The sequence below is a fragment of the Pristis pectinata genome, chromosome 30 (assembly GCF_009764475.1).
Source record: "Pristis pectinata isolate sPriPec2 chromosome 30, sPriPec2.1.pri, whole genome shotgun sequence".
Classification (NCBI taxonomy): Eukaryota; Metazoa; Chordata; class Chondrichthyes; order Rhinopristiformes; family Pristidae; genus Pristis; species Pristis pectinata.
Window position 1 is genome coordinate 3169940 of NC_067434.1, and position 25359 is coordinate 3195298.

General features: G+C 48.2%; 1 protein-coding gene across 3 annotated transcripts in view; it reads right to left on the reverse strand.

Moving 5' to 3' along the window:
- Window positions 1-9848: 9848 nt before the first annotated feature.
- Window positions 9849-25359, reverse strand: part of nfkb2 (nuclear factor of kappa light polypeptide gene enhancer in B-cells 2 (p49/p100)) — a 93815-nt gene continuing 78304 nt past the window's right edge. For 2 of the 3 annotated variants that reach the window (XM_052041571.1, XM_052041569.1), the window contains 5 exons: window positions 21509-21624; window positions 18871-18943; window positions 15032-15204; window positions 13343-13454; window positions 9857-12181 (listed from right to left, as the gene is read on the reverse strand). In XM_052041571.1, the coding sequence (XP_051897531.1) occupies window positions 12075-12181; window positions 13343-13454; window positions 15032-15204; window positions 18871-18943; window positions 21509-21624 (581 nt within the window). In that variant the 3' untranslated portion in view covers window positions 9857-12074. Of the gene's footprint in view, window positions 12182-13342; window positions 13455-15031; window positions 15205-18870; window positions 18944-21508; window positions 21625-25359 lie in introns of all 3 variants that reach the window. The other variant, XM_052041570.1, reaches the window with a different exon arrangement.

Sequence of the window (25359 nt, forward strand, 5' to 3'; positions counted from 1 at the left end):
TCTATGTGTTGAGCGTCAGGAGATGGGCGAGATCTTAAACAGTTTTTTTGCATCAGTATTTACTCAGAAAACTGGCATAGTGGATATGGAAGGAAGGGAAATAAGCAGAATTGTTATGGAACACATCGGAGAGGAGGAGGATGAGGGGACACATGATAGAGGTGTACAAAATAGTAAGAGGAATAGATAGAGTGGACAGCGAGCGCCTCTTTCCCAGGGCACCAATGCTCAATACTAGAGGGCATGGCTTTAAGGTTATCAGTGGGAAGTTCAAGGGAGATGTCAGAGGGAGGTTTTTCACCCAGAGAGTGGTTGGTGCATGGAATGCGCTGCCTGGGGTGGTGGTGGAGGCTGATATGTTGGTCAAGTTCAAGAGATTGTTAGATAAACATATGGAAGAATTTAGGATAGAGGGATATGTGGGAGGAAGGGGTTAGATAGTCTTTGGAGTGGTTTGAAGGTCGGCACTATATGGTGGGCTGAAGGGCCTGTATTGTGCTGTATTCTTCTGTGGTTCTTAACATATAGAGATTAAAGAGGAATGGGTGCTTGCTGCCTTACAGCGAATAAAGGTAGATAAATCCCCCAGGCCTGACATGATATTTTTTTGGACCTTGAGGGAGACTAGTGTAGAAATTGCAGGGGCCCTGACAGATATATTTAAAATGTCCTTAGCCACAGGTGCGGTGCTGGAGGGCTGGAGGGTAGCTCATGTTGTTCCATTGTTTGCAAAAGGCTCTAAAAGTAAACCAGGTAGTTACAGGCCGGAGAGCCTGACATCAGTGGTAGGTAAATTATTGGAAGGTGTTCTGAGAGATCGGATATACAAGTATTTGGACAGCCAAGGGTTGATTAAGGATAGTCAGCATGGCTTTGTGCGTGGTAGATCATGTTTAATGAATTTTGTAGAGTTTTTTGAGAAGGTTACCAAGAAAGTAGATGAAGGAAAGGCTGTGGATGTTGTTTACATGGACTTCAGTAAGGCCTTTGACAGGGTCCCACATGGGAGATTAGTTCAGAAAGTTCAGACACTATGTATCCATGGAGAGGTGGTAAACTGGATTCGAAATTGGCTGTGTGGGTGAAGACGGTGATAGTGGATGATTGTTTCTCAGACTGGAGGCCCGTGGCTGGTGGTGTGCCTCAGGGATCTGTGCTGGGGCCATTGTTGTTTGTTGTCTATATCAATGATCTAGATGATAATGCGGTAAATTGGATCAACAAGTTTGCTGATGACACTAAGATTGGAGGCGTTGTGGACAGCGAGGGAGGCTTTCAAAGCTTGCAGAGGGATCTGAACCAACTGGAAGAATGGGCCAGAAAATGGCAGATGGAATTTAATTCAGACAAGTGTGAGGTGTTGCATTTTGGAAGGACAAATCAAGGGAGGACATACACAGTAAATGGTAGGGCACTGAGGAGTGCAGAGGAGCAAAGGGATCTGGGAGTTCAGATACATAATTCCCTGAAAGTGGCGTCACAGGTAGACAGGGTTGTAAAGAAAGCTTCTGGCATCCTGGCATTCATAAATCAAAGTATTGAGTACAGGAGTTGGGATGTTATGGTGAGGTTGTGTAAGTCAGTGGTGAGGCCAAATTTGGAGTATTGCGTGCAGTTCTGGTCACCTAACTATAGGCAGGATATCAGTAAGATTGAAAGAGTGCAGAGGAGATTTACTAGAATGTTGCCGGGTCTTCAGGGGTTGAGTTACGGGGAAAGATTGAACAGGTTAGGACTTTATTCCTTGGAGAACAGAAGAATGAGGGGAGATTTGATAGAGGTTTACAAAATTATGAGGGGCATAGACAGAGTTAATGCGAGTAGGCTCTTTCCACCTAGAGTAGGAGAGATAAGTACGAGAGGACATGGCTTTAGGGTGAAAGGGGAAAGGTTTGGGGGAACATTAGGGAGAACTTCTTCACTCAGAGAGTGGTGGGAGTGTGGAACGAGCTGCCACCTGACGTGGTAAATGCAGGCTCAATCTTAAGTTTTAAGAATAAATTGGATGGATACATGGACGGGAGAGGTCTGGAGGGTCATTGACTGGGTGCAGGTCAATGGGACAAGCGGAATAAAGTTTCGGCACAGACTAGAAGGGCCAAATGGCCTGTTTTCTGTGCTGTAGTGTTCTATGGTTCCATGGTGGGGGAGAGGGTGGGGGAACAACAGAGAGGAGGCGAGCAGGGCTGGAGAAGTGAGGGGTGGGGAGAGGTGGGATGCACTAACTAGAATGAGCAGGCGGCCCCTTTCCCCGAGCAGCGACGTGACCTGATGTGATGGTGATCCTGGCTCCACACCCTGCGATCACTTTCCATCCTCCCATCACTAACAGCTCCCTCTGCCTTCACAACGTGCAGAGACTCCTCTCCACTGCCCTTCAGAAAGAAAGTTCACAAACCTCAGATAAAATATCACCTCATCTCAACAGTTACATGGATTGGGGAGGCTTAGAAGGATTCAGGCCAAACACAGGGAAATGGGACTAGCTCAGGTAGGCGTCTTGGTCAGCATGGACCAGTTGGGCCGACGGGCTGTTTCTGTGCTGGAGGTAGATCAGATTCCTGATTTCCTCCCCAAGGTACTTCTGTAAATCAAGATGATTTTTACAACATTGTCACTAATATTGGCTGTTTAGTGGGCTAGGAGGATGCAAGGGTTATGGGAAGCTGATGAGGAGGGGGTAGATAGGGATTTGGTAGGGATGGTTATCGGGGGAGAGGGAGGGTGAGGAGTTAGGGTAGCAAAGGTAGTGTGGAGGGTGGGCAGTGCAGGAGACGGACGAGGGAGTGTCAAGTTCAGTGTCGTGCACAGTACAGGTGCAATGTAAATCTTGCAGCAGCATCACAGGCACGTAGGTACAGACAACACACAGCGTAAATTGTAGAAGACAGTGAAGAGGACGGGCTAGGAGGGTGGAAGTTGGTGGAAGGGCGTGATAGGAACACTGATGGGGAGGGTGTTGTGGAAGGGGTGGGAGCGGGATGGAGGGAAGAAATGAGTCGGATAGTGGAAGTGATGGGATGTAGGAGGGAGGGTGTGAGCTGGTGATGCAATGTGAGGGGAAGGGATGCAGTGTGAGTGTGAGATGGGTAGGGATGGTGGAAGGGGGGCGTGCAGCCCGTAAAGGGATTTGGGCGGGGGGGGGGGGTGGGGACAAGGATATGGCTGGGAAGTGGGAGGAGTTTAGGAAAATGAGGAATGAAAGGGAATGCCATTGGCAGATGATGGGGAGTGAGTGTGGGCTGGGGAGGGATGGGGTATGTTGGGCAAGGAACTGGGCTGTCTCTGAGGGGCTGGTGGGGTGGTGCAGAAGGCTTCTGGGGATTGGGCTCAGGGTGATGAGGGCTGGGAGTGATGGAGCGGGTGGAAGGTGAGGATGATGGGAAGGGAAAGGTGTTATGTGGAGGGGCAGAGGTTGATGTCGAGGGAGTTAATGGAGGGAGGGAATACGTGCTTGGAGGCAGAAGATGTGGCTGAGGTCCTAAATAAGTACTTTGTGTCGATACTTACCAAGGAGAAGGACGTAGAGAGTAATGAGATCCGTGTGGAGCAGGCTCATATGCTGGGACATTTGGAGGTAGTGTTGGGTCTCAAAAAAACATTAAGCTGGATAAGTCCCCAGGGCCTAATGAGATATACCCCAGGTTATTGAGAGAGGCAAGGGATGAGATTGCTGGGGCCTTGACCAAGATCTTCATGTCCTCTTTAGCCACAGGCAAGGTCCTAGAGGATGGTAGGTATCTAATGTTATTCCGTTATTCAAGAAGGGAAATGGGGATGATTCTGGAAACGATGACTGGAGTCTCATGTCAGTGGTAGGGAAGTTACTGGAGAGGATTCTTAGGGATAGGATTTGTGAACATTTGGGAAAACGTAGCCTAATTAGGGACAGTCAGCATGGCTTTGTGCAGGGCAGGTTGTGTCTTACTTGATTGAGTTTTTGGAGGAGGTGAGGAAGGTGAGTGCTGAAGGTAGAGCTGTGGATGTTGTCTACATGGATTTTAGTAAGGTGTTTGACAAGGTCCCTCATGGTAGGCTCATCCAGAAGATTATGCATGGGATCCGCGGTGACTTGGCTGTTTGGATTCAGAATTGGCTTCCCCATAGAAGACAGAGGGTAGAGGTTGGGGGGACTCATTCTGGCTGGAGGTCCATGACTAGTGGTGTTCCACAGGGACCTCTGCTGTTGGTCAAATATATAAATGACTTGGATGAAAATGTGGATGGGTGGGTTAGTAAGTTTGTAGACGATACAAAGATTGGTGGTGGTGTAGATGGTGTAGAAGATTGCCAAAGGATACAGCAGAATATAATTCAGTTGCAGATATAGGCTGAGAAATGGCAGATGGAGTTTAATCGGACCAAATTTGGGAGATCAAATGTAAAGGAACAGTACATTGTTAATGGCAAGATCCTTATAATAGTGTTGATGTAGAGAGGGATTTTCGAGTCCAAGTCCATAGCTCCCTGAAATTGGCTGCACATCTTGATAGGGTGGTGAAGAAGATGTACAGCTTGCTTGCCTTTATTAGTCGAGGCTTTGAGCTCAAGAATCAGGAAGTTATGTTGCAGCTTTATAAAACTCTGAGTAAGCTGCATCTGGAGTATTGCATTCAGTTCTTGTCGCTCCATTGCAGGGAGGGTGTGGAGGCTTTGGAGATGCTGCAGAAGAGGTTTAGCAGGATGCTGCCTGGATTAGAGGCCATATGCCAGAGGACAAATCTGGGTTGTTTTCTCTGGAGCGGTGGAGGCTGAGGGGAGACCTGATAGAAGTTTATAAGATTATGAGAGGCATAGATAGAGTAGACAGCCAGTATCTTTCTCCCAGGGTCAAAATGTCTAATATTAGAGGGCATGCATTTAAGGTGAGGGGGGAAAGTTCAAAGGAGATGTGTGGGGCAAGTTTTTTTTACACAGAGCGGTGGGTGCCTGGAATGTGCTGCCGGGGTGGTGGTGGAGGCAGATATGATAAAGTCGTTTTAAGAGGCTCATAGATAGGCACATGAATGTGCAGCGAATGGAGGGTCATGGACATTGTGTCGGCAGAAGGAATTAGTTTAGTTAGGCGTTTAATTATTAGTTTAATTAGTTCGGTACAACATCATGGGCAGAAGCGCCTGTTCCTGTGCTGTACTGTTCTATGAGGGCGAGAGGATGTGGAGTGTTGTGGGGAGGTGTGTGAAGTGACAGGGAAGGAGAGTAATAGAGTGGTAAGGTAAAGGAGACGCTGGGTAGGGTGTTGATCGATAGGGAAGGTGTTCGATGGTGAGGAGAGTTAATGGGCAAGGGGAGGGAGTGCAGTGTTTGATTGGGAGCTCGAGGGAAGGTAGAGCGAGGAGGTGTTATGGAGGGAAGGGGAATATGATAGGGGTTGAAGAGGAGGGAGGGAGGGGTTTATGGGGAGGGATGTGAAGGGGGTTGGGGAAAGGTTAACGTTGGGGACGGATGGGGAGGGGTGAAGGGAGGAGCGGGGGTGTCTGCCATTGAGGTTATGGGAGGGGAGGGAGGAGGAATTGGGAGTAATGGGGAGTGGGATTGGAAACAAGGGTGAAGTAATGGAAGTTGGGGGGGGCAGGGACGAGGATTAGGAATGGAAGACGGAGATGGCGGTTGGGGAGGAATGCTGGGAGGGTGTGGAGTAGTGGCAGAGTGATGGCAGGGTAGGGAAGTGGAAGGAGTGGCTGGGGAGTGATTTGATAGGATAGAGAATGGTAGGAGTGGGAATGGGGAGGCTCTGGTACCGGGATAGGTGGTGGAGTGATGTGGGATTGGCACAGGTCGTTGGGGAGTAAAGGATAAAACACATGTTTTCTTCTGTGGGTGAATCTAGAACCAGGAGTCGTGGTTTGAAAGGGGTCACCTTTTCAAGAAAAGTGTGGTGAATTTTGTTCCTGAAGATGGAAGGGTGCAGAAGCAACAGGGTTGTCATAGTGGGGACTTTAACTTCCCCAGTATTGATTGGAACTTCCTCAATAGATGGGCAGGATTTCTTCAGTGCATCCAAGAGGGCGTGAAACAGGACGTGGAGAGTCCAACTAGAGGAGAGAACATACTGGACCCAGTTGTGGGAAATGAGCCAGGCCAGGTGATGGTGGGGGAACATTGTGGGAATAGTGACCACAACTCATTATGTTTTGAGATAGTCATGAGTAAGGATAAAATTGGATCTTCCAGGAAGGTACTAAATTGGGGGAGGGCAAATTATGAGAGGATAAGACAGGAGCTAAGGGGTGTTGATTGGGAACAGCTGCTGTGGGACAAGTCCATGTCTGACATGGGAGTTGTTTAAAGACCAACTGATCAGAGTTCAGGATCGGTATGTTCCGGTAAGGAGTAAGGACAAGGATGGTAGAATGAGGGATTCTTGGATGAGCCGAGAGGACTTAAATTTAGACAGGAAGAAAAAGGAAGCATGTGTAAGGTTTAGGAAGCTGAGATCTGACTGGGCTCTTGTGGAACATAAAGAAAGCAGGAAAGTGCTCGAGCAGGTGATCAGGAAGGCTAGAAGAGGCCATTAAATGTCCTTGGCGAGCTGGGTCAATGATAATCCCGAGGCATTTTATACGTATTAGAAAAAGAGGTTAAGCAGGAGTAGTGAATAAGTCCCCAGGGCCTGATAGTATATATCCCAGAATATTGAAGGAAGCAAGTGAGGAATGGGCTACTGGGGTAATAATGGGAGCAGGTAGTTTGGTGGAGTTTAAGAGGCTTTTAGATGGGCACATGAATATGAAGGGGATGGAGGGATACGGATGATACACCAGGAGGAGGACATTTAGTATAAATTGGCATCAAGATCGGCACAACATCATGGGCCGAATGGCCTGTCCCGTGCTGGACTGTTCTATGTTCTACGATTGTGACTGTTTGAAACTCTCTTCCTTGGAGGGTAGTGGTAGCAGAGTCTTTGAATGTTTTTACGCTAAGGTTGATAGACCCTTGTTAACCAAATGGGGTGAAGGGGAGTGCGGAACTGGAGTTACGGACAGATCAGCCATGATCTTGCGAAACAGCAGTGCAATCTTTTGTTACTATTTCAGTCATTTCCTTATTTCTTAACATCTCCTGTCTTGGTCTGTAAGGGATCCACATTAACTTTTTTATATATCTATAGAAGCTGTAAGTCTGTTCTTGTTTCTTGTCAGATTGCTCTTGTATTCTTTCTTCTTCCTTGTGTTCCTATTGCTGAATTGTGACATTTCCCTCATCTTCAGGCTTGCTGCTCTTTCTCATAGTCAAAGGGTCGTACAGTGCAGAAAAAGGCCCTTCGGCCCATTATGTTTATGCTGACCTGTGCGCCAACACTCGGCCCCAGTTGACTATGCCTGGTGATTCAGGTGTTTGTCCACATGCTTCTTAAGTGTTGTGAGAGTGCCTGCCTCCTCCAACCCCCAGATTCCAACCTCCCTCATGGAAAAACATGTCCTTACGCCCCCTCCAAACCACACCGTGCCAATGTAGCACGCCCACAACTTCCTAACCCGTACGTCTTTAGAATGTGGGAGGAAACCGGAGCACCTGGAGGAAACCCACGCAGACACGGGGAGAACGTACAAACTCCTTACAGAGTGGCGGGAATTGAACCCGGGTTGCTGGTGTTACGCTAACCGCTACACTACTGTGCCTGCCCCAGACCACGATGCAACCAGGCAGGACACTTTCAGTAGTACATCTGTAGAAATCTGTTTGGATGTTTGGTGGCATGTCAAACCTCCTTCACCCTAGTTCCTCTTTTTCCCCTATTATCTCCTTTGGTTCTCTTCGATCTTTTCCACCTTGTTATCTCATGCTCTCCATCCTGACTACACTCCTGTATCCCCTATACACCTCCAGGGATTCACCTGATCCCAGCTGCCTGTACCTGACCCATGCCGCCTCCTTTTTCCTGGCCAAGGCCTCAATACCTCTCGTCATCTAGGGTTCCCTACTCCTGCCAGCCTTGCTCTTCATTTTAACAGGAACCTGTAGACCTTGAGCTCTCACTATCTCACTTGTATAAGCCTCCCACTTGCCAGAGGTCCCTTTGCCTACAAACCTACTCCAATCAACCTTTGCAAGCTCCTGTCTAATACTGTCAAAATTTGCCTAGCCCCAATTTAGAACTATAACTTGTGGACCAGATCTGTCCCTTTCCATAACTAGTTTAAAACTAATAGAACTATGGTCACTGGTCCCAAAGTGCTCCCCCACTGACACCTCAGTGCCCTGCTCTATTACCCAAGAGTAGGTCGAGCTTTACCCTCTCCCTAGTAGGAGCCTCCATATATCTTGCTCGAGGAAACTTTCTTGAACACACTTAACAAATTCCACCGCATCTAAGCCCTGACCACCATGGCAGTCCCAGTCTAGATTAGGAAAGTTAAAATCCCCCACTATGACAACTATTATTCTTTCAACTTTCTACAATCTCCCTGCATATTTCCTCTAATTCCCATTGACGGGGCCTACAGTACAACACCAACAAGGTGACCATCCCCTTCTTATTTCTCAGCTCCACCCATAAAGCCTCACTGGACGATCCCTCAGTAATTTCATCTCAAACCACTGCTGTATGTTCCCCTTAATCAAAAATGCAACACCCCCTTCTCTCTTTCCTGTACCTCTCCAGGGATCCAGGGAGAGCTGGCTAATTGGATACACAAGTGGTTTGATGGTAGGAAGCAGAGGTTGATGGTGGAAGGTTGTCTTTTTGGACTGGAGGCCTGTGACTACTGGCTTAGATGGGCATTTTGGTCGGCATGGACCGGTTGGGCCGAAGGGCCTGTTTCCCTGCTGTATGATTCTATAATTCTATCCCACCTCAAGCACCTGAATCCCGGAACATTAAGCTGCCCGTCCTGTCTCTCCTTTAGCCATGTTTCTTTAATGGCTGAAATATCCACATAAATGATCGGGCCCGGGGGAGTGTTGAAGAGAGGGAATCTGGAAGTGGCAGCACAGGTAGATGGGGTGGTGAAGGTGCCATACAGGATGCCCGCCTTCGTCAGCCATGGCATAGAATATAAAAGCAGAGACATCATGTTACCTTTGTAAAATATTGGTTAGGCCACAGCTGGAGAACCGTGCACGATTCTGGTTGCCCCACTTTAGCAAGGGTGTAATTAGACCGGGAAGGGTGCAGACACGATTCACCAGGACATTGCCTGGGATGGCGTTGCGGTTGTTTTAGCAGGATTGGAGCGGGCTGGGGGGGGGGGGGTGGGGGGGATGCCTGATAGGGGTGTAAGATTATGGGGGGTATATATTGGGTTGTTAATGGGAACTTTTCCCCATTGGGGAGGTATCTAAAAGTAGAGGACATGGTTTTAAGGTAAACGGTATGACTTTAGATGGGATCTGAGAAGGATCTTCTCAACCAGCGGGTGGTTGGGATGTGGAGTGCACTGCCCCAGTCAGTGGTGGAGGATGGTATTTCCTCAGCATTTAGGCAGCATCCAGGTGGACCCTTGAATCACCAAGGCAGTCAGCCAGGGACTGAGTGCTGGCATGGACATGGTGGGCCAAAGGGCCTGTGTTTTTTTTCCCCCATTTGACTCTAAAATGATCTGCCAAATACATAATTTTTTGACTGTAGTAGTTGGTATTCTACTGTATGGATTGCAGACCCAAGTTTGCCCTAACCTTGCACATGAATATGCTGGGAATGGAGGGACATGAATCACGTACTGGCAGGAGGGATTTAGGTTAATTCGGCATTGTGTCCGGTGCAGACATTGTGGGCCGAAGGGCCTGTTCCTGTGCTGTATGTTCTGTGCAAGTTCATATTGAAGATAACATTTACAGTTTGATGCTGGATATATTGTTCCCTAGATTCAGCAGAGAAGTGAATAAAAACTGAAGCAAACATCCACTGACCTTGGGTGTTTTTATTTTATAAATTGGTTTAAATACCATCAGAAACTCTCACCACAGAACTTCCACTCTTCACTTGTACCAATGTGTATACATCGTACAAGAGCTGTTAGATGCAGACTAGCAGTGCAATCTGTGGACCGGGAAATTGTTGCATTCAGCAGAAAAATTGTATTAACATAAATTTACGTTTGGGTTGTGAGGATGCAGTAAATCAGGTTCAAGGTAATTTAGCCAAGCTGCTCGAGTGGGCAAATACAAAGCAGGTGCAGCATGAAGTGAAGTTGTCAGCTTTGGGAGGACAACTGTCGATATTATTTAAATAGTGAGACAGGGAAATGCTGACGTACAAATGGACTTGGGTCTTCTGGTTCGCCAGTCACTAAAAGCAAATATGCAGGTACAGCAAGCAGTTAGTCAGTCTTCATGGAATACAAGAACAAGGATGTCTTACTACAACATACAGGGCCTTGGTGCGTCTACACTGTGTGCAGTTTTGGTCTCCATCTGAAGGAAAGCATGTACTTGCTGTAGAGGGAGTACAATGTATGTAAGCTAGACTGATTCCTGGGACAGCAGGGCTGCTGTACAAGGAGAGACAGGGACAACTTGGCCTGCAATACACCAGAGCTTTAGAAGAATGAGATGAGATCCAATTGAAATGTACAAAATGTCGACAGGGCTTGACAGGCAGGATGCAGGGCGGATGTTTCCCCTGGCTGCTAGGGTCTAGATACAGCAGATATTTAGGTCCATGTAGAGAGGAAATTTCTTCACTCTGAAGGTGGAGAACCTGTGGAATTCACACCACAGATGGTGAATATATTTAAGGAAATAGATTTCTAGACACAGTGTGGAGGGAGGGGGAGCGAGGGCATGGTTCTGAGACAGGGTATCATCCCTGCTTGTACTGACTGTTGAAGCAGGTTCGGAGGGATGAATGATCCACTCCTGCTCTCATCTTGAGAGCAAGGCTTTGCCAATCACCTGCATGTCTTTGATGTTTTGTTTCCGATCGGTTCAATAAATGAGCAAAGCATCAGCATTGAGTGCTTGAACACAAGTGTCCACATCCCCTGCTGCCAACACCCCCTCCATATTCTATATCAACACCAGTTAAAATATTGTTACTCTTCTATAATTTTCACATATAACATCATATATAACATAAAATTGTTGCTTAAATATAACAGCTGAGGGTTTAGGAGGGGAGTAGGACTGCCAACAATCACTGGTGCAGATTCAGAATATTCCAAAACCTCACATTTGGAGTCATACTTCTGCTCCGGGATGAAGTGGTTTTCCACATTCTTTTGCAAAATAATGATTCAAGTGAGAAATCTAATCCTTTTACCGTTTAAAAAATAACACGCGACAAGCCAAAGGCAATGGGTGCCGGTTGTGTATGTTGAAGGTAGTCATGAGTGAATAACGTACACGCACCCATAACCCAGCTCCCGCCCTCTATGGAACCACCAGCTTATCCCATTAATGACACCACCATCTGCAGATATCAACGGACATGCAGCTTTTCATGATGGCGTCGATTCACGCAGCAAGGAGACCGAACGATACGAGGTGGGGGTGCTGACACTGGATGTGGGGAGGGAGGACATCGGGGGAAGAGGCGCAAGGGGGAGTTAAACGACTCCAGGAACGAAGAGCTAAACACCATTTTGCCCACATCCTGCAAGGTGATTAATGCAGGCAGGTGGGATTAATATAGATAGGCATGATGGCTGGCATAGATCTAGAGGGCCGAAGGGCCTGTTGCTATGCTGTACAGCTCAATGGCTGCTCGCCTCAGTCCTTCCTCCTCCAACAAAATACACATCACAGGCCCGTTACACTAAGAGGCAACTCCAGCTTAGATCTGCCCTCATCTGCATAAACACGTAAACATCAGCCGGTTGAATCGTCCACCGCCAGGTCTCTTCATTCCACCTTTCGCACACTGAAAACTGTTGGCGTTCACTTGGCAGACCCTTGATGTAGAGGTTGAACTGATCACTAAGTCCCAACACTTCTTCACGTACATCAGCAGCTGTAAGTCAATCAATAGTCATTGGTATGGAGCTGGCAGGATCCAAACAGACAAAGTCACTTATTGCAGGCAAAAGGTGAACAGAGTTATGTCGACTGGCTCTCTACAAACTACAGTTGGTGGGAATGTCAAAGTCCGTTTATTCTCTCTGTTTATAGGAGCCAGAGCCTGTTCCAGGTTAAACCAGATGGTCGCTAATCTGTGCTCTGTTGGCCAAGTTATCCTGTGCACTGATGTCCTTCTGTGACTCACTTTCATAGGCACTGTCCACTGACTGCTTCCCATCTGCAAGAAACAAACTTCCATGAGTAACGGTACCTTCAAACCGGGATAGAGAGTCATGGTAAAGGGCGATTTGTTCCTCAGAGCCTGACCAACAACCTCGCATACACGGACAATCGCATCACAAATCCAATGCCTCAACCCAAATCCAATGTACAAAGAGTGGTCAAGCATGTTAACAAATAGAAAACGATTCTGTGTGTTCCTTGGGTTGACGAGCTGCGAGGGATGGGGTATGACAGGGACTGGGGCTCGGACCCCAGCTGTTCACAGTGGGCAGAGGGGATAGAACACAGCATTTCCAAATCCACCGATCTCAGAAAACTAAGTGGGAATGTGAACAGTGACGAGGACGGAGGGAGGTTCCAAAGTGACGTAGACAACTCACCAACTGAGAGACAACGTGGCAGGTGGAGAAGGATGAGGGAAAAATGGGAGGTTACCTACCCGCAGAAAAATCAAAAGTACCGAGGATTTTAACATGAGAGACCGGGAAATATTGCTGTTCAAAGGCAGGTATGTGGCTGAAGGTTAACATGTGGGTCTGTGTGAAGGCAGTCAGTCAGCAGGAGTAGTGTGGACACTGAGGGACTGCCACAAAGCTTCACCAGGCTGGTTCCATCCTCCAGAGTTTAGAAGAATGAGAGGTGACCTCATTCAAACGTACAAAATACTTGGAGAGTTCATCAGGGTACATGCATGGTGGCTTCGCTAGCTGACCGAGATCACAGTCTCGGGATAAGGGGTCAGCCACTTCAGATTGAAAAGCGGGTGGTGAACCTTTGGGAACTCCCTACCCCCAAGGCTCAGTCACTGAGGTCATTCAAAAAAAACGGATTGCTATATTAGTGGATACAGGGGGAAATTGAGGGATATGTGGGTTTGTGCAGGAGAAAGGCACAGAGGTCAAAGATCCATGATCTCGATGAAACTTGGGCAGGCTGGATGGGCCAAATGGCCTCCTGGTCATACAGACGCCCTCCTCCAAACTCTCCACCCCAGCAGCGTCACAGAGAGCCTCAAACTCTCTGCCTCAAAACACTCAACTCCTCTGTTCCAGTCTCAGTGTCTGATTCTGGGAGACGAGGAAGGAAACCTCACCAAATCCAGCTCAGGGATCAACAACCAGGACAACCCATCACCCCCAACAACATCACAGCACACCTGAGGACTGAAGCACTTTGTAGATTTCTGTTTTCTGGATAATATTCACGGCTTTCTCCAAGCCCAGCTGTTGTAGTGCATTAATTAATTGCTCAATTGTTCCACCTGAAATCTGAAGAGAGAGAAATTTATGAGTTCACTTTCCAACAGTAGGTCGGCATCAGTAACACATCGCATCACTGCAGTGCCCTCGATCAGAGGGCAAGACTGTCGTGGGAGTCTGAAAATCTCCTCTCTAAAAAGCTGGCCTTGTGATTTAACACACACAAAATGCTGGAGGAGCTCAGCAGGTCAGGCAGCATCTGTGGAGGGAAATAAAAAGTCGATGTTTCGGGTCGAGACCCTTCATCAGGACTGGAAAGAAAGAGGGGAGAAGCCAGAATAAAAGGGTAGGGGGAGGAGCACAGGCTGGCAGGTGAGAGGCGAGTCCAGGTGAGGGGGGGAAGGGAGGTGGGTGGGGGGTGGTGGTGAAAGGGAGTGAGGCGAGAAGCTGGGACGTAATAGGTGGGAGAGGCAGACTGAAGGAGGAATGCGGTAGGAGGGGGCAGTGGACCATGGAATAAAGGGAGGGAGGTGGGGAACAGGAGGGAGGTGATGGGCAGGGCGAGGGAAGGGAAAGAGGAGGGGTTAGGGGGCCACAGGAATGAGGGAAAACAAAGGGGGGGAAATCAGGAGAAACGGGGAAAACAGAGGGGAGAGACACGGGAAGTTAGGGAAATCGATGTTGAGGTTGTCAGGTTGGAGACTCCCAAGGCGGAGTATGAAGCATTGTTCCTCCAACCTGCATCTGCAGAACCTCGTGTCTTCCTCATGATTTACGCCTCGTTATTCTGGTGAATTAGCATTGCAACTTTCTGGCAGCGTAATGTGCAGTAGCCCTGATGGGACCTGACAAGGTTCGTACAATATTTCTAACTGGGATAGTTTGGTGAGCATTGAGCCACCCCGTAATCCATCCGCCATGAACAAACTTCTCCAGACTGCGAGAGCCTGTGATCTCCCCGCCTGAAGCAGCCAGTTCTGTCCCTGGCAGTGGTCAAACTCGCAAAAATATTTTGAATGTGGGGATTCAAAACTAACAAAACATTAATTTTATAGTATGAATTTTAATAAAGGTTAATTTTATTGAAAAGGACCTTTCTACCCTCAAGGCTGCTTTTCTCCACTGAATTGCAGGGAGTCGCTCCACCTGCCCTGGCTTCAGTGGGAGAATTTCCCCACCAACCGCAGGGAGTGCTGCTCTGACACCAGGCTCCACGACAAGTCACACCTGTAGGACAGTGGCAACGACCCGGCAGCAGGTTTGGGGGTCTCTGCTTGGGAAACAGCTCTCAGAAGCAGTTTAGATTGCCACCAAACCTACCCTTCCACCAGCAATGCTCAGCTTCTTGTGGGAGAGGCCAGACTGACAGAGTTCACAGGCTAGTGATGAACTGCAGCGGCAGGTCCTGAATATTCAGCAGCCAACCGCAGACTTCCCTCCTGCGAGGTTCACTGAACAATTGAGACACCTCCATAAACCATGTTAGTCTATGGAGGACCCTGGGGATACCTGATTAAAGGGGCAAATTGAGCAGAGGATAACTTCGAAACACAAAATGAGGATTTTGCAGTTTGTGGCTGATAGACTCTCAGACTCCAGCCTTAAGGATGAGCAGCGATGCAAGAGCAGTACAGGGGTGTACGTACATCAAAATTATCCAGCAGTGACTTGCTCGGAGACTTGGCACTTTTGAACAGCTCGGTGAGCGAGCCAAGGTCCAACTTCTCAGCCAGTTTCATCCAGCCAACCCCCGAAACCTCCTGGTTCAGCACTTTGTTCAGTTCTCCTAAGGCTTCAGAACCTAGAGATGCGATACTGCCTGAAACAGCAAGAGACAACATGTAGCTTCCATACCAACAACCAGGGGCACGAGACGGCAGATGCTCGAACCGGCAGCAGAACTCGATTGCTGGAGGAACCCAGCGGGTCAGGTAGTGTCTGTTGTCGTTTCAGGTCAAGACCCCCCTGCGTGAGGACTTCAATACACACAGTAGGGCAAAGTAATCACCTGAAGGGCTGAGAGAGTTGGATTTTGTCCAAGGCAGCAAGCTAGTCCAGTTGCATGTAGGCCAGTAATGAGGGCCACACATTTTGGGGATGTTTGCCAATGAATGCTGATTCACGAAGCAGCTTGTGCCCAACTGCAGGAAGCCTGGACAGCATTCGGGCACAGCCCAGTAAGTGCCAAGTAATGTGTGTCACATACACGACATCTACCAATGAGAGTAACCAACCTAACTTTATCTCCTCTTGTGAAAGTTGAATCAAGTGATGATGTGCAGACTCCACACAGACAGCACCCGAGGCTGGGATTGAACCCGGTCGCTGAATCTGTGAGGCAGGGGTGATACTGGCTGCACCACTACACTGCCTGCAGTTACACACGAGGCTGCAACTGGCCCATTGCAACTGTGCAAAGTTCTCACTAGAACAATAAGACACTTTCCTCATCCACTCCCTGAAGCCCTGAACCCCAATCATATCCCACAGCCTCACTCTCTCCTTGTAACCTTGCTTTGAATACTTATCCACCTTTCCTTCCAAAGTTGCAATGATCTCCCCCCATTCCATGGCACATTATTCACTACACCAAAACCCCTCCACCAATTAAACCTCAACCTCTCTCCTCGTGTGTCACATGGGACTAGCTCACTGGACAACGCAGTCGGCATGGACGAGTTGGAACAAAGGGTCTGTTTCCCTGCTGTATGACTCTGTCAGTTTTTGACCGAAGACTTCCTCATTGAATCCAGACCAGATGAAGTGGCCCTCTGTTATTCAATCAATACTTTTCGTTACCAAGAGTGGTTGTGGAAAGTAAAAGCTCACAGTGTAGGGTAGTAACATACCGGAGTGGAGGGGAGACTGGCTGGCTAACGGGAAATAGAATGCGGGTCTTTTTCAGATTAGTAAGATGTCAAGACTGGTGTGTCACAGAGATCTCTACTGGGGCATCAACTGTTTACAATTTCCAAAAATGACTTTGATGAAGTTACAAAAGGTATGGTTACTAAATTTGCTGATGACACAAAGAAGATAAGACAAGATATCTTTATTAGTCACATGTACATCGAAACACACAGTGAAATGCATCTTTTGCGTAGAGTGTTCTGGGGGCAGCCCGCAAGGTAGTTGAAGGCAAGTTGTGAAGAGGCTGCAAAGGCATTGGGTGGGTTAAGTGAGTGGGCAAAGATCTGGCAAATGGAGTACAATGTAAGGAAATGTGACATTGTCCAAATGGTACAAAGGCAGGTGGAGGGGCAGGTAGTGTTGGGGAAGCAGGGAGTCTGCAGAAGGATTTGGACTGGTTGGGGGAACGGGCAAAGATGGAATACGGCGCAGGGAAGTGTCCGGTCATGCACATTGGTGAATTGGAAGGTAGGAAGGCACAGACTATTTTCTAAATGGAGAGTGAATTCAGAAATCGTATGTTCAAAGCGACTTGGGAGAGTTAGTGCAGGATTCCCTGAAGGTTAACTTGCAGGTTGAATCGGTAGTAAGGAAGGCAAATGCAATGTCAGCATTCATTTCAAGGGGACTGGAATATAAAAGCAAGGATGTAATGCTGAGGCTCTATAAGGCATTGGTCAAACCACATTTGGAGCATTGTGAGCAGTTTTGGGCCCCATATCTAAGGAAGGATGTGCTGGCCCTGGAGAGGGTCCCGAGGAGGTTTACGAGAGTGATCCCTGGGATGAAAGGGTAAACGTATGAGGAGCGTTTGATAGCTCTGGGCCTGTACTCACTGGCATTTAGAAGGATGAGGGGGGAATCTCATTGAAGCCTACCGAATATTGAAAGGCCTGGATAGAGTGGACATGGAGAGGATGGTTTCCAGTAGTGGGAGAGTCTAGGACCGGGGGGCACAGCCTCAGAATAGAAGGACGTCCCTTTAGAACAGAGATGAGGAGGAATTTCTTTAGCCAGACAGTGGTGAATCTGTGGAATTCATTACCACAGACGGCTGTGGAGGCCAAGTCATTGGGTATATTTAAAGTGGAGGTTGATATGTTCTTGATTAGTGAGGGTGTCAAAGGTTACGGGGAGAAGGCAGGAGAATGGGGTTGAGAGGGAAAAATAAATCAGCCGTGATCGAATGGCGGAGCAGACTTGATGGGCCGAATGGCCTGATTCTGCTCCCATGTCTTATGGTCTATAAATGGGGAGGAAAAATGAAAAAACATCTCTGTAAATGGCGAAAAGCTGCAGAGCCCTGGGGTGTTGAGGGGCCTGGCTGTCCCAGTGCATGATTTACAGACAGCCAGCACAACATCCTCGTGAAAAGGGAAGCTAACAGCAGGTCATTGTTTACAGCTCGGGGAACTGAACACAAAAGTGGGCGGTTATGTTTCAGTTATAGAGGGCACTCATGAGCCCACATCTGGAACACTGTGTACAATAGTGGCCTCCTTACTTAAGAATGTTAATACATTGGAGACAGTTCAGAGAAGGTTTACTGGACTGACTCCTGAACTGGGTGCATTGACTCTCTGGGCTTGTATCTGCTAGGGTTCAGATAAATGAGGGGAGATTTTATTGAAGGTTTGATGTTGGAGGCTGTCGGCAGGGTGGGTGTGGAAGGAGGTTTCCTCACAGTCACAGAGTTGTACAGCACCACATCATACCAATCTCCACTGCCTGCATTAATGCCATATCCCTCTTTGCCCTGCTCATCCAGGTACCCCTTACATGTCACTGCTGATACCACTTCCTCTGGCAGTTCATTCCAGATCCCAACTACTCTTTCTGCAAATCAATTACCCCTCAGGTCCTCTTTAAACTTCCTCCCTTTCACCGTAAACCTCTGCCCTCTAGTTTTAGACATCTCTACCATGGGAAACAGACACTGGTTATGTTCCCTAGCTACACCTCTCAATTTTACATACTTCTATCATGTCAGCTCCCAGGGAAAACAGTCCCAGACAATCCAATCTCTCCTGATAATGCAAGCCCTCCGATCCAGGCAACATCCTTGTGAATTTTTTCTGTACTCTTTCTGGCTTAACCACATCTCTTCTGTGAGAATCGAGAGCTGAGGTCACTCTTTAATAAGGGGTCACCTATTTTAGATGCAGATGAGGAGAAAGTGTTTGAATAGTTTGTTTTAAAAGGCAGAGGTAGATAAGATGCCTGATAAAAAAGGGGTGTGAAGGGTTACCCTTGTAGGTGGGAATGTAGAGTTGAGGAACGGCTGGGATCTAATGAACTGGTGCTGCAGACAGATCTGGATTTGTGTGTACGAGTTACTGGGAGTCACGGAGTTATGGAATGCTGTGCAGCTGACAGGGTATGTAAACCAATGCACAATCCCAATGGCTCTGGTCAGCAAAGTTATCGGACAGATTCACCCAGCTCAAAATCCAGTGGGCAGTGGGGCAAACAATGGGCATGGACACTGGCAGGTTCAGGTACTGGCTCCCCCCCACCGACCCTCACCGTCCACACACACACACACACACACACACAAAGGCAAACAGGGAGCTACCTTGCTGAACTTCAGATGACTTTTCATTCTGTTCCTTCCATTTCCAAGATTCTTCTAGTAAAATGTCACGAACCTGTGTAAAATATAATTGATTAGTTTCTGTACAAGGCATCACTGAAAATATTGACACTATTTTAAATCTGCTTGTTTCTGAAGGTTTTACTGTTTCTCTATACAAAGTCTGTAAACTTTTCAGTTTCCCACAGCAGTTACCTTGCAGTCTGATTACCAATTATTAATTAACATAACAGAATCCATCCACCATCTCCATGCTAACCAAATATTCCCACTGTCCAGCTCCTTCTCTGTACCCCTGTGGGCTCTTCGAGTTGAGTTGTGTAGGTGAGCCATAACCCTACTCTAGTATTCTGTGCCTCAGACGATAAATACAAGGATCCTATACCTCTTCACAGTTTACTCTGCTACCTGCAGAGATCCATTAGCACGGACTCCGAGATCCCTCAGCACGGACTCCAAGATCCCTCGGAGGTTCTACACCTCTCGGCATCTATCAGCACCAGACCTCCGAGATCAGAGAGCAGCCATCGACCCAGCAGCACCTCTGCTGAGCTCTTCACAAGCCCCTGCATTGGTGGACAACCTCGTACCCCAGGAGGATTTGGACTCCTTTAAAATGTTGATGATCAGGGAGGGATATCCTGGTCTTTACATCAGGACCAGCAAGGGGCACAATGTCCCCAAATCACTGCAGGCAGCTGCCCTGGGCTGAGCCAGGAGACCTGGGTGCCTGGGAACGAGAGGTTTAGTTCCTATTAGGACGTGACAGGAAGCCAGAGACTGAAGAAGAATGGCTCACACTCGCCCTCATCCCCAAATGGGTTTCTGAAGTGTAGCTAGTGAGCTGGGGCTTCATTTGTTCTCAAGACCATTTTGGGCCAGAGCTCAGAGCCCAGTCACTGTTTGGGAAGGCCTGTGCTCCCAACATTGTGCAACTGGCAACTCAAGTAGGGCCTGACAAGGCAGGCCGAGCCCCTGGGCCCTCTTCTGCTTATTAGCCAGCACTGAGGTGTCTGCCCGAGTGTATCCTTTGCCTCGTTTGCCTTCCCCAACTTATTGAGAGTTCTCAAAGCAGCTCAAAAGGAGATTTTTTTAAAAAACAATTCACAAGGAGCGAGTTGTGTTGGCAAGATCAGCGTGTAACTTCATCCATCCCATTCCCGTGTACATTTTTGAATTGCTGCAGTCCTGTTGGTGAAAGTGCTCCCACATGTCTATCTGGAAACCAGTTCCAGGATTTTGACCCAGTGATGAAGCACAGGGACACATTTCCCAAGCTGGATCTTGTACTGTACTGTGCAGGTCCTCACACCACTGTTGTTCTAGTACTTGCAGGGATAACGCCCCCAGCCTGGTGTGCTCTGCTGATGGAATGAAGCAATGTTTAGGGTCCTGGACGGGTGCCAATCAGGCAGTTTGTTCTGGATGATGTCGAGCTTCTTGAGAGCTGTTGATACTGCACTCGTCCAGGCAAGTGGAGAAGTGTTCCACCACACTCCTGACTGTCATTTTGGTCGCAGACTGACCTTGGGGGACATGGGACAAGGGAGAGCAAGCCTTTGACCTGTTCTTGTAGCTGTGGTATTTGTGTGGTTGGTTCAGTTGAGTTTTGATGTCAGATAGACCACACTTAGAGTATGGTGTTCAGTTCTGGTCGCCGCATTATAGGAAGGATGTGGAGGCGTTGGAGAGGGTGCAGAGGAGATTTACCAGGATGCTGCCTGGATTAGAGCGTATGGAATATGAGGAGAGGCTTAAGGTGCTAGGGCTTTATTCACAGGAAAGGAGGAGGATGAGGGGTGACATAATAGAGGTAGAGTAGACAGTCAGCGCCTCCTTCCCAGGGCACCAATGCTCAAGACGAGAGGGCATGGCTTTAAGGTTACGGGTGGGAGGTTCAGAGGAGATGTCAGGGGGAGGTTTTTCACCCAGAGAGTGGTTGGTGCATGGAATGCACTACCTGGGGTGGTGGTGGAGGCAGACACATTGGACAGGTTCAAGAGTTTGTTGGATAGGCACATGGAGGAATGTGAGATAGAGGGATATGCGGGAGGAAAGGTTTAGATAGAGTGAGGGTGGTTTGATGGACGGCACAACATGGTGGGCCGAAGGGCCTGTTTTGTGCTGTAGGGTTCTATTGTCGATGCATGATTGGCAACGCTAATCTCATTCTGTATCACGGGCAAGTGGTTATGTTCTCCTATTAGAAATGGTCATTGCTTGGCAATTGAGGTACAAGAGCTATATCTTCATTCTGTTGAACCCACATTGCAGCCCCTCCAAGGCCAATATAGCCCCAATGAGGACTCATTCCAGGGCAGCCAGATCTGAGGAAGTGTTGCGAGAAGAAAAAAGGGCATTGAGAATGGCAAAACAGCAGCTCCTGGAGTCAAAACATCAGTGGATCCAAGGGAGATAGATCAGAGTTTCAGGGCAGTATAATCACTGAAAACTAGTGGCCCAAATAATCCAACCGAGAGGTGACCTTTGTGTGAAATGGACAGAAATAACAAACATAAGAAACAGGATGGGAGTGGCCATCCAACCCTTCAGGCCTGCTTCACCGTCCAGTAAAGATCAGGTCGTCTTTCTCCTGCACTTTTCCACATCCCTCACATACCTTCTGGTCACTGGTGATGTCAAGTGGTGTGTGTCCACGGCAGATCCCCAGATCCGGATCATCCTCTTCATCAGGGTCCAATACGGGCTCATAGTTTTCCGCATTTCGATCAGCTCCTGGAGTTGGTGCCGGAGAGGCGGGTGGGTGAGGGCAGCAGGGGGCAGAACAGAAGGTTACAAGTCAAATGCACATCTCAGTAACTGACGTTTCCCTCACGACCCAGAGGTCGGCTGGGCAGGGAGAAGGGCCCTCTTTGATTTTGGAAGGGAATGTAGATCAGGGTCAGGGAGAAGTTGGTGGGGGAAGAGAGACAAGTGGTTATCGTGGGGGGTGGGGAACCAATGGATACTGAGGGGGAAATGAAATGCTGAGAGAGGGGCTGAGTGGCAGGCAAAGAGTAGATGGGTGCAAGAAGTGGGCAGGGCCAAGGGCATGACAGCAGTCGTGATGCCGAGGTTTACTCCACAGATTACTGTACTGATAAGGAGCAGGGACTGGGCCCCATTCCTCCCTTTCCCAGCTCATTCCTCGAAACCGTCTTCCAGTGGAAGCACAACCCTGGACCATGTATCCTTCAGCATATGGGAGCACGAACTTCATAGCTCAGTCACCAGATCCAGTGAGCGGGGCATTGGCAGACTCGATGCCCACTCCTGGCATGAACTAAGGAGGGAGTTCTCACTCAGGCCAGGGATTACAGGCCAGTGAGCCTGACTTCAGTTGTGGGGAAGTTACTGGAGGGAATTCTGAGGGACAAGATACTGGGATAGTCAAGGCCTGATCAGGAATAGTCAGCATGGTTTTGTGTGTGGGAGATCATGTCTGATGAATCCTTTGGAAATTTTTGAAGAGGTAACTAAGGGGATAGAGGAAGGTAGGACAGTGGATGTTGTCTATATGGACTTCAGTAAGGCCTTTTACAAGGTCTTGCATGGCAGGTTGATCTGGAAGGTTAGGTCCATGGGATTCAGGGGGAGCTGATGAGGCGGATTCAGAACTGGCTCAATGATAGGAAGCAGAGGGTGATGGTTGAAGGTCAATTCTCCGACTGGAGGCCTGTGAGTAGTGGGGTGCCCCAGGGCTCAGTATTGGGACCTCTGTTATTCGTTATGTATGTAAATGATTTGGATATGAATGTACATGGCATGATTAGCAAGTTTGCTGATGATACTAAATTAGGGGGTTTTGTTGATAGTGAAGCAGGTTACAGTGAATTGTAAAGAGATCTTGATCAGTTAGGGAGATGGGCCGAGGAATGGCAAATGGATTTCTACTTACGTAAGTGAGAGGTGATGCATTTTGGACAGTCAAACCAGGGTAGGACCTATACAATGAATGGCAGGGCACTGACGAGTGTTGTGGAACAGAGGGAGCTGGGAATACAAGTGCACAGGTCACTGAAAACAGCTGCGCAAGTAGATAGGGTGGTGAAGAAGGCGTTTAGCACACTGGCCTTCATCAGTCAGGGCACTGAGTTCAGGAGCAGGGACATTATGTTGCAGTTACATAAGTCATTGGTGAGGCTGCACTTGGAGTATTGTGTACAGATTTGGTCACCCTGTTATAGGAAAGATGTTGTCAAGCTGGAGATGGTGCAGAAGAGATTTACGAGGATGCTGCCCGGACTGGAGGGCCTGAGTTACGGGGAGAGGTTGTTTACACTGTATCTTTATTCCTCAGAGCAAAGGAGAATGAGGGGGGACCTCACAGAAGTTTATAAAATCATGAGGGGTATGAATAAGGTGGGTGGTCATAGTCTTTTCCCCAGGGTTGGGAGTCCAAAACTAGAGAGCACGGATACAAAATAAGAGGGGAGAGATTTAAGAGACCTGAGAGGTAACTTCTTGACGAGAGAAGTCGATTGGGTGATGACAGAGGTGGAACAACTAGTTAGGAAGAAGAAGGCAGCATACATAAGGTGTAAGCAGCAAGGATCAGACAGGGCTCGTGAGGAATATAGAGTAGCAAGGAAGGAACTTAAGAAAGGGCTGAGGAGAGCAAGAAGGGGACATGAAAAGGCTTTGGCGAGTAGGGTTAAGGAGAATCCCAAGGCTTTGTTCTCATACATGGAGAGCAGAAGGATGGCTAGAGTAGAGGTAGGTCCGATTAAAGACAAAGGTGGGAAGATGTGCCTGGAAGCTGTGGAAGTGGGTGAGATTCTCAATGAATACTTCTCTTCAGTATTCACCAAGGAGAGGGGTCTTGATGATGCTGAGGACAGTGTTGGTAAGGGTAATGTTCTAGAGTATGTAGATATCAAGAGAGAGGATGTGTTGGAGTTGTTAGAAAATGTTAGGACAGATAAGTCCCCGGGGCCTGATGGAATATTCCCCAGGCTGCTTCGTGACACGAGGGAGGAGATTGCTGAACCATTGGCTAGGATCTTTGAGTCCTCGTTGTCCATGGGGATGGTACCGGAGGATTGGAGGGTGGAGAATGTTGTCCCCTTATTCAAGGAAGGTAGTAGGGATAGTCCAGGGAATTACAGACCAGTGAGCCTTACGTCTGTGGTGGGTAAGCTGTCGGAAAGGATTCTAAGAGGTAGGGTCTATGAGCATTTAGAGAATCATGGACTGATTAGGGACAGCCAGCATGGCTTTGTGAAGGGAAGATCTTGCCTCACAAGCCTGATAGGGTTCTTTGAGGAGGTGACCAGGAAGATTGATGGGGGTAGTGCAGTAGATGTGGTCTACCTGGATTTTAGTAAGGCATTTGACAAGGTTCCACATGGTAGGCTTCTTCAGAAGGTCAGAGACCAAGGGATCCAGGGAGGCTTAGCTGTGTGGATTCAGAATTGGCTTGCCTGTAGAAAGCAGAGGGTTGTGGTGGAGGGAGTGCATTCAGATTGGAGGGCTGTGACCAGTGGTGTCCCACAGGGATCGGTTCTGGGACCTCTACTTTTCGTGATTTTTATTAATGACTTGGATGAGGGGGTAGAAGGGTGGGTTAGCAAGTTTGCAGATGACACAAAGATCAGTGGTGTTGTGGATAGTGTGGAGGGCTGTCGAAGCTTACAGAGGGATATTGATAGGATGCAGAGCTGGGCTGACAAGTGGCAGATGGAGTTCAATCCAGAGAAGTGTGAGGTGGTACACTTTGGAAGGACAAACTCCAAGGCGGAGTACAGGGTAAATGGCAGGATTCTGGGCAGTGTAGAGGAGCAGAGGGATCTGGGGGTTCATATCCACAGATCACTGAAAGTCGCCTCACAGGTGGATAGGGTAGTTAAGAAAGCTTATGGGATGTTAGCTTTCAGAAGTCGTGGGATCGAGTTTAAGAGCCGCGAAGTAATGATGCAGCTTTACAAAACTCTGGTTAGACCACACTTGGAGTACTGTGTCCAGTTCTGGTCGCCTCATTATAGGAAGGATGTGGAAGAGGGGGCAGAGGAGATTTACCAGGATGCTGCCTGGATTAGAGAGTATGGATTATGAGGAGAGACTAAGGGAGCTAGGGCTTTACTTATTGGAGAGAAGGAGGATGAGGGGAGACATGATAGAGGTATACAAGATATTGAGAGGAATAGATAGAGTGGACAGCCAGCACCTCTCTCCCAGGACACCAATGCTCAATACAAGAGGGCATGACTTTAAGGTAATGGGTGGGAAGTTCAAGGGTGATGTCAGAGGGAGGTTTTTCACCCAGGGAGTGGTTGGTGCATGGAAATGCACTGCCTGGGGTGGTGGTGGAGGCTGATACATTGGACAAGTTCAAGAGATTTTTAGATCAGCATATGGAGGAATTTAAGATAGAGGGATATGTGGGAGGAAGGGGTTAGATAGTCTTAGGAGTGGTTTGAAGGGCGGCACAAAATGGTGGGCCGAAGGGCCTGTATTGTGCTGTACTGTTCT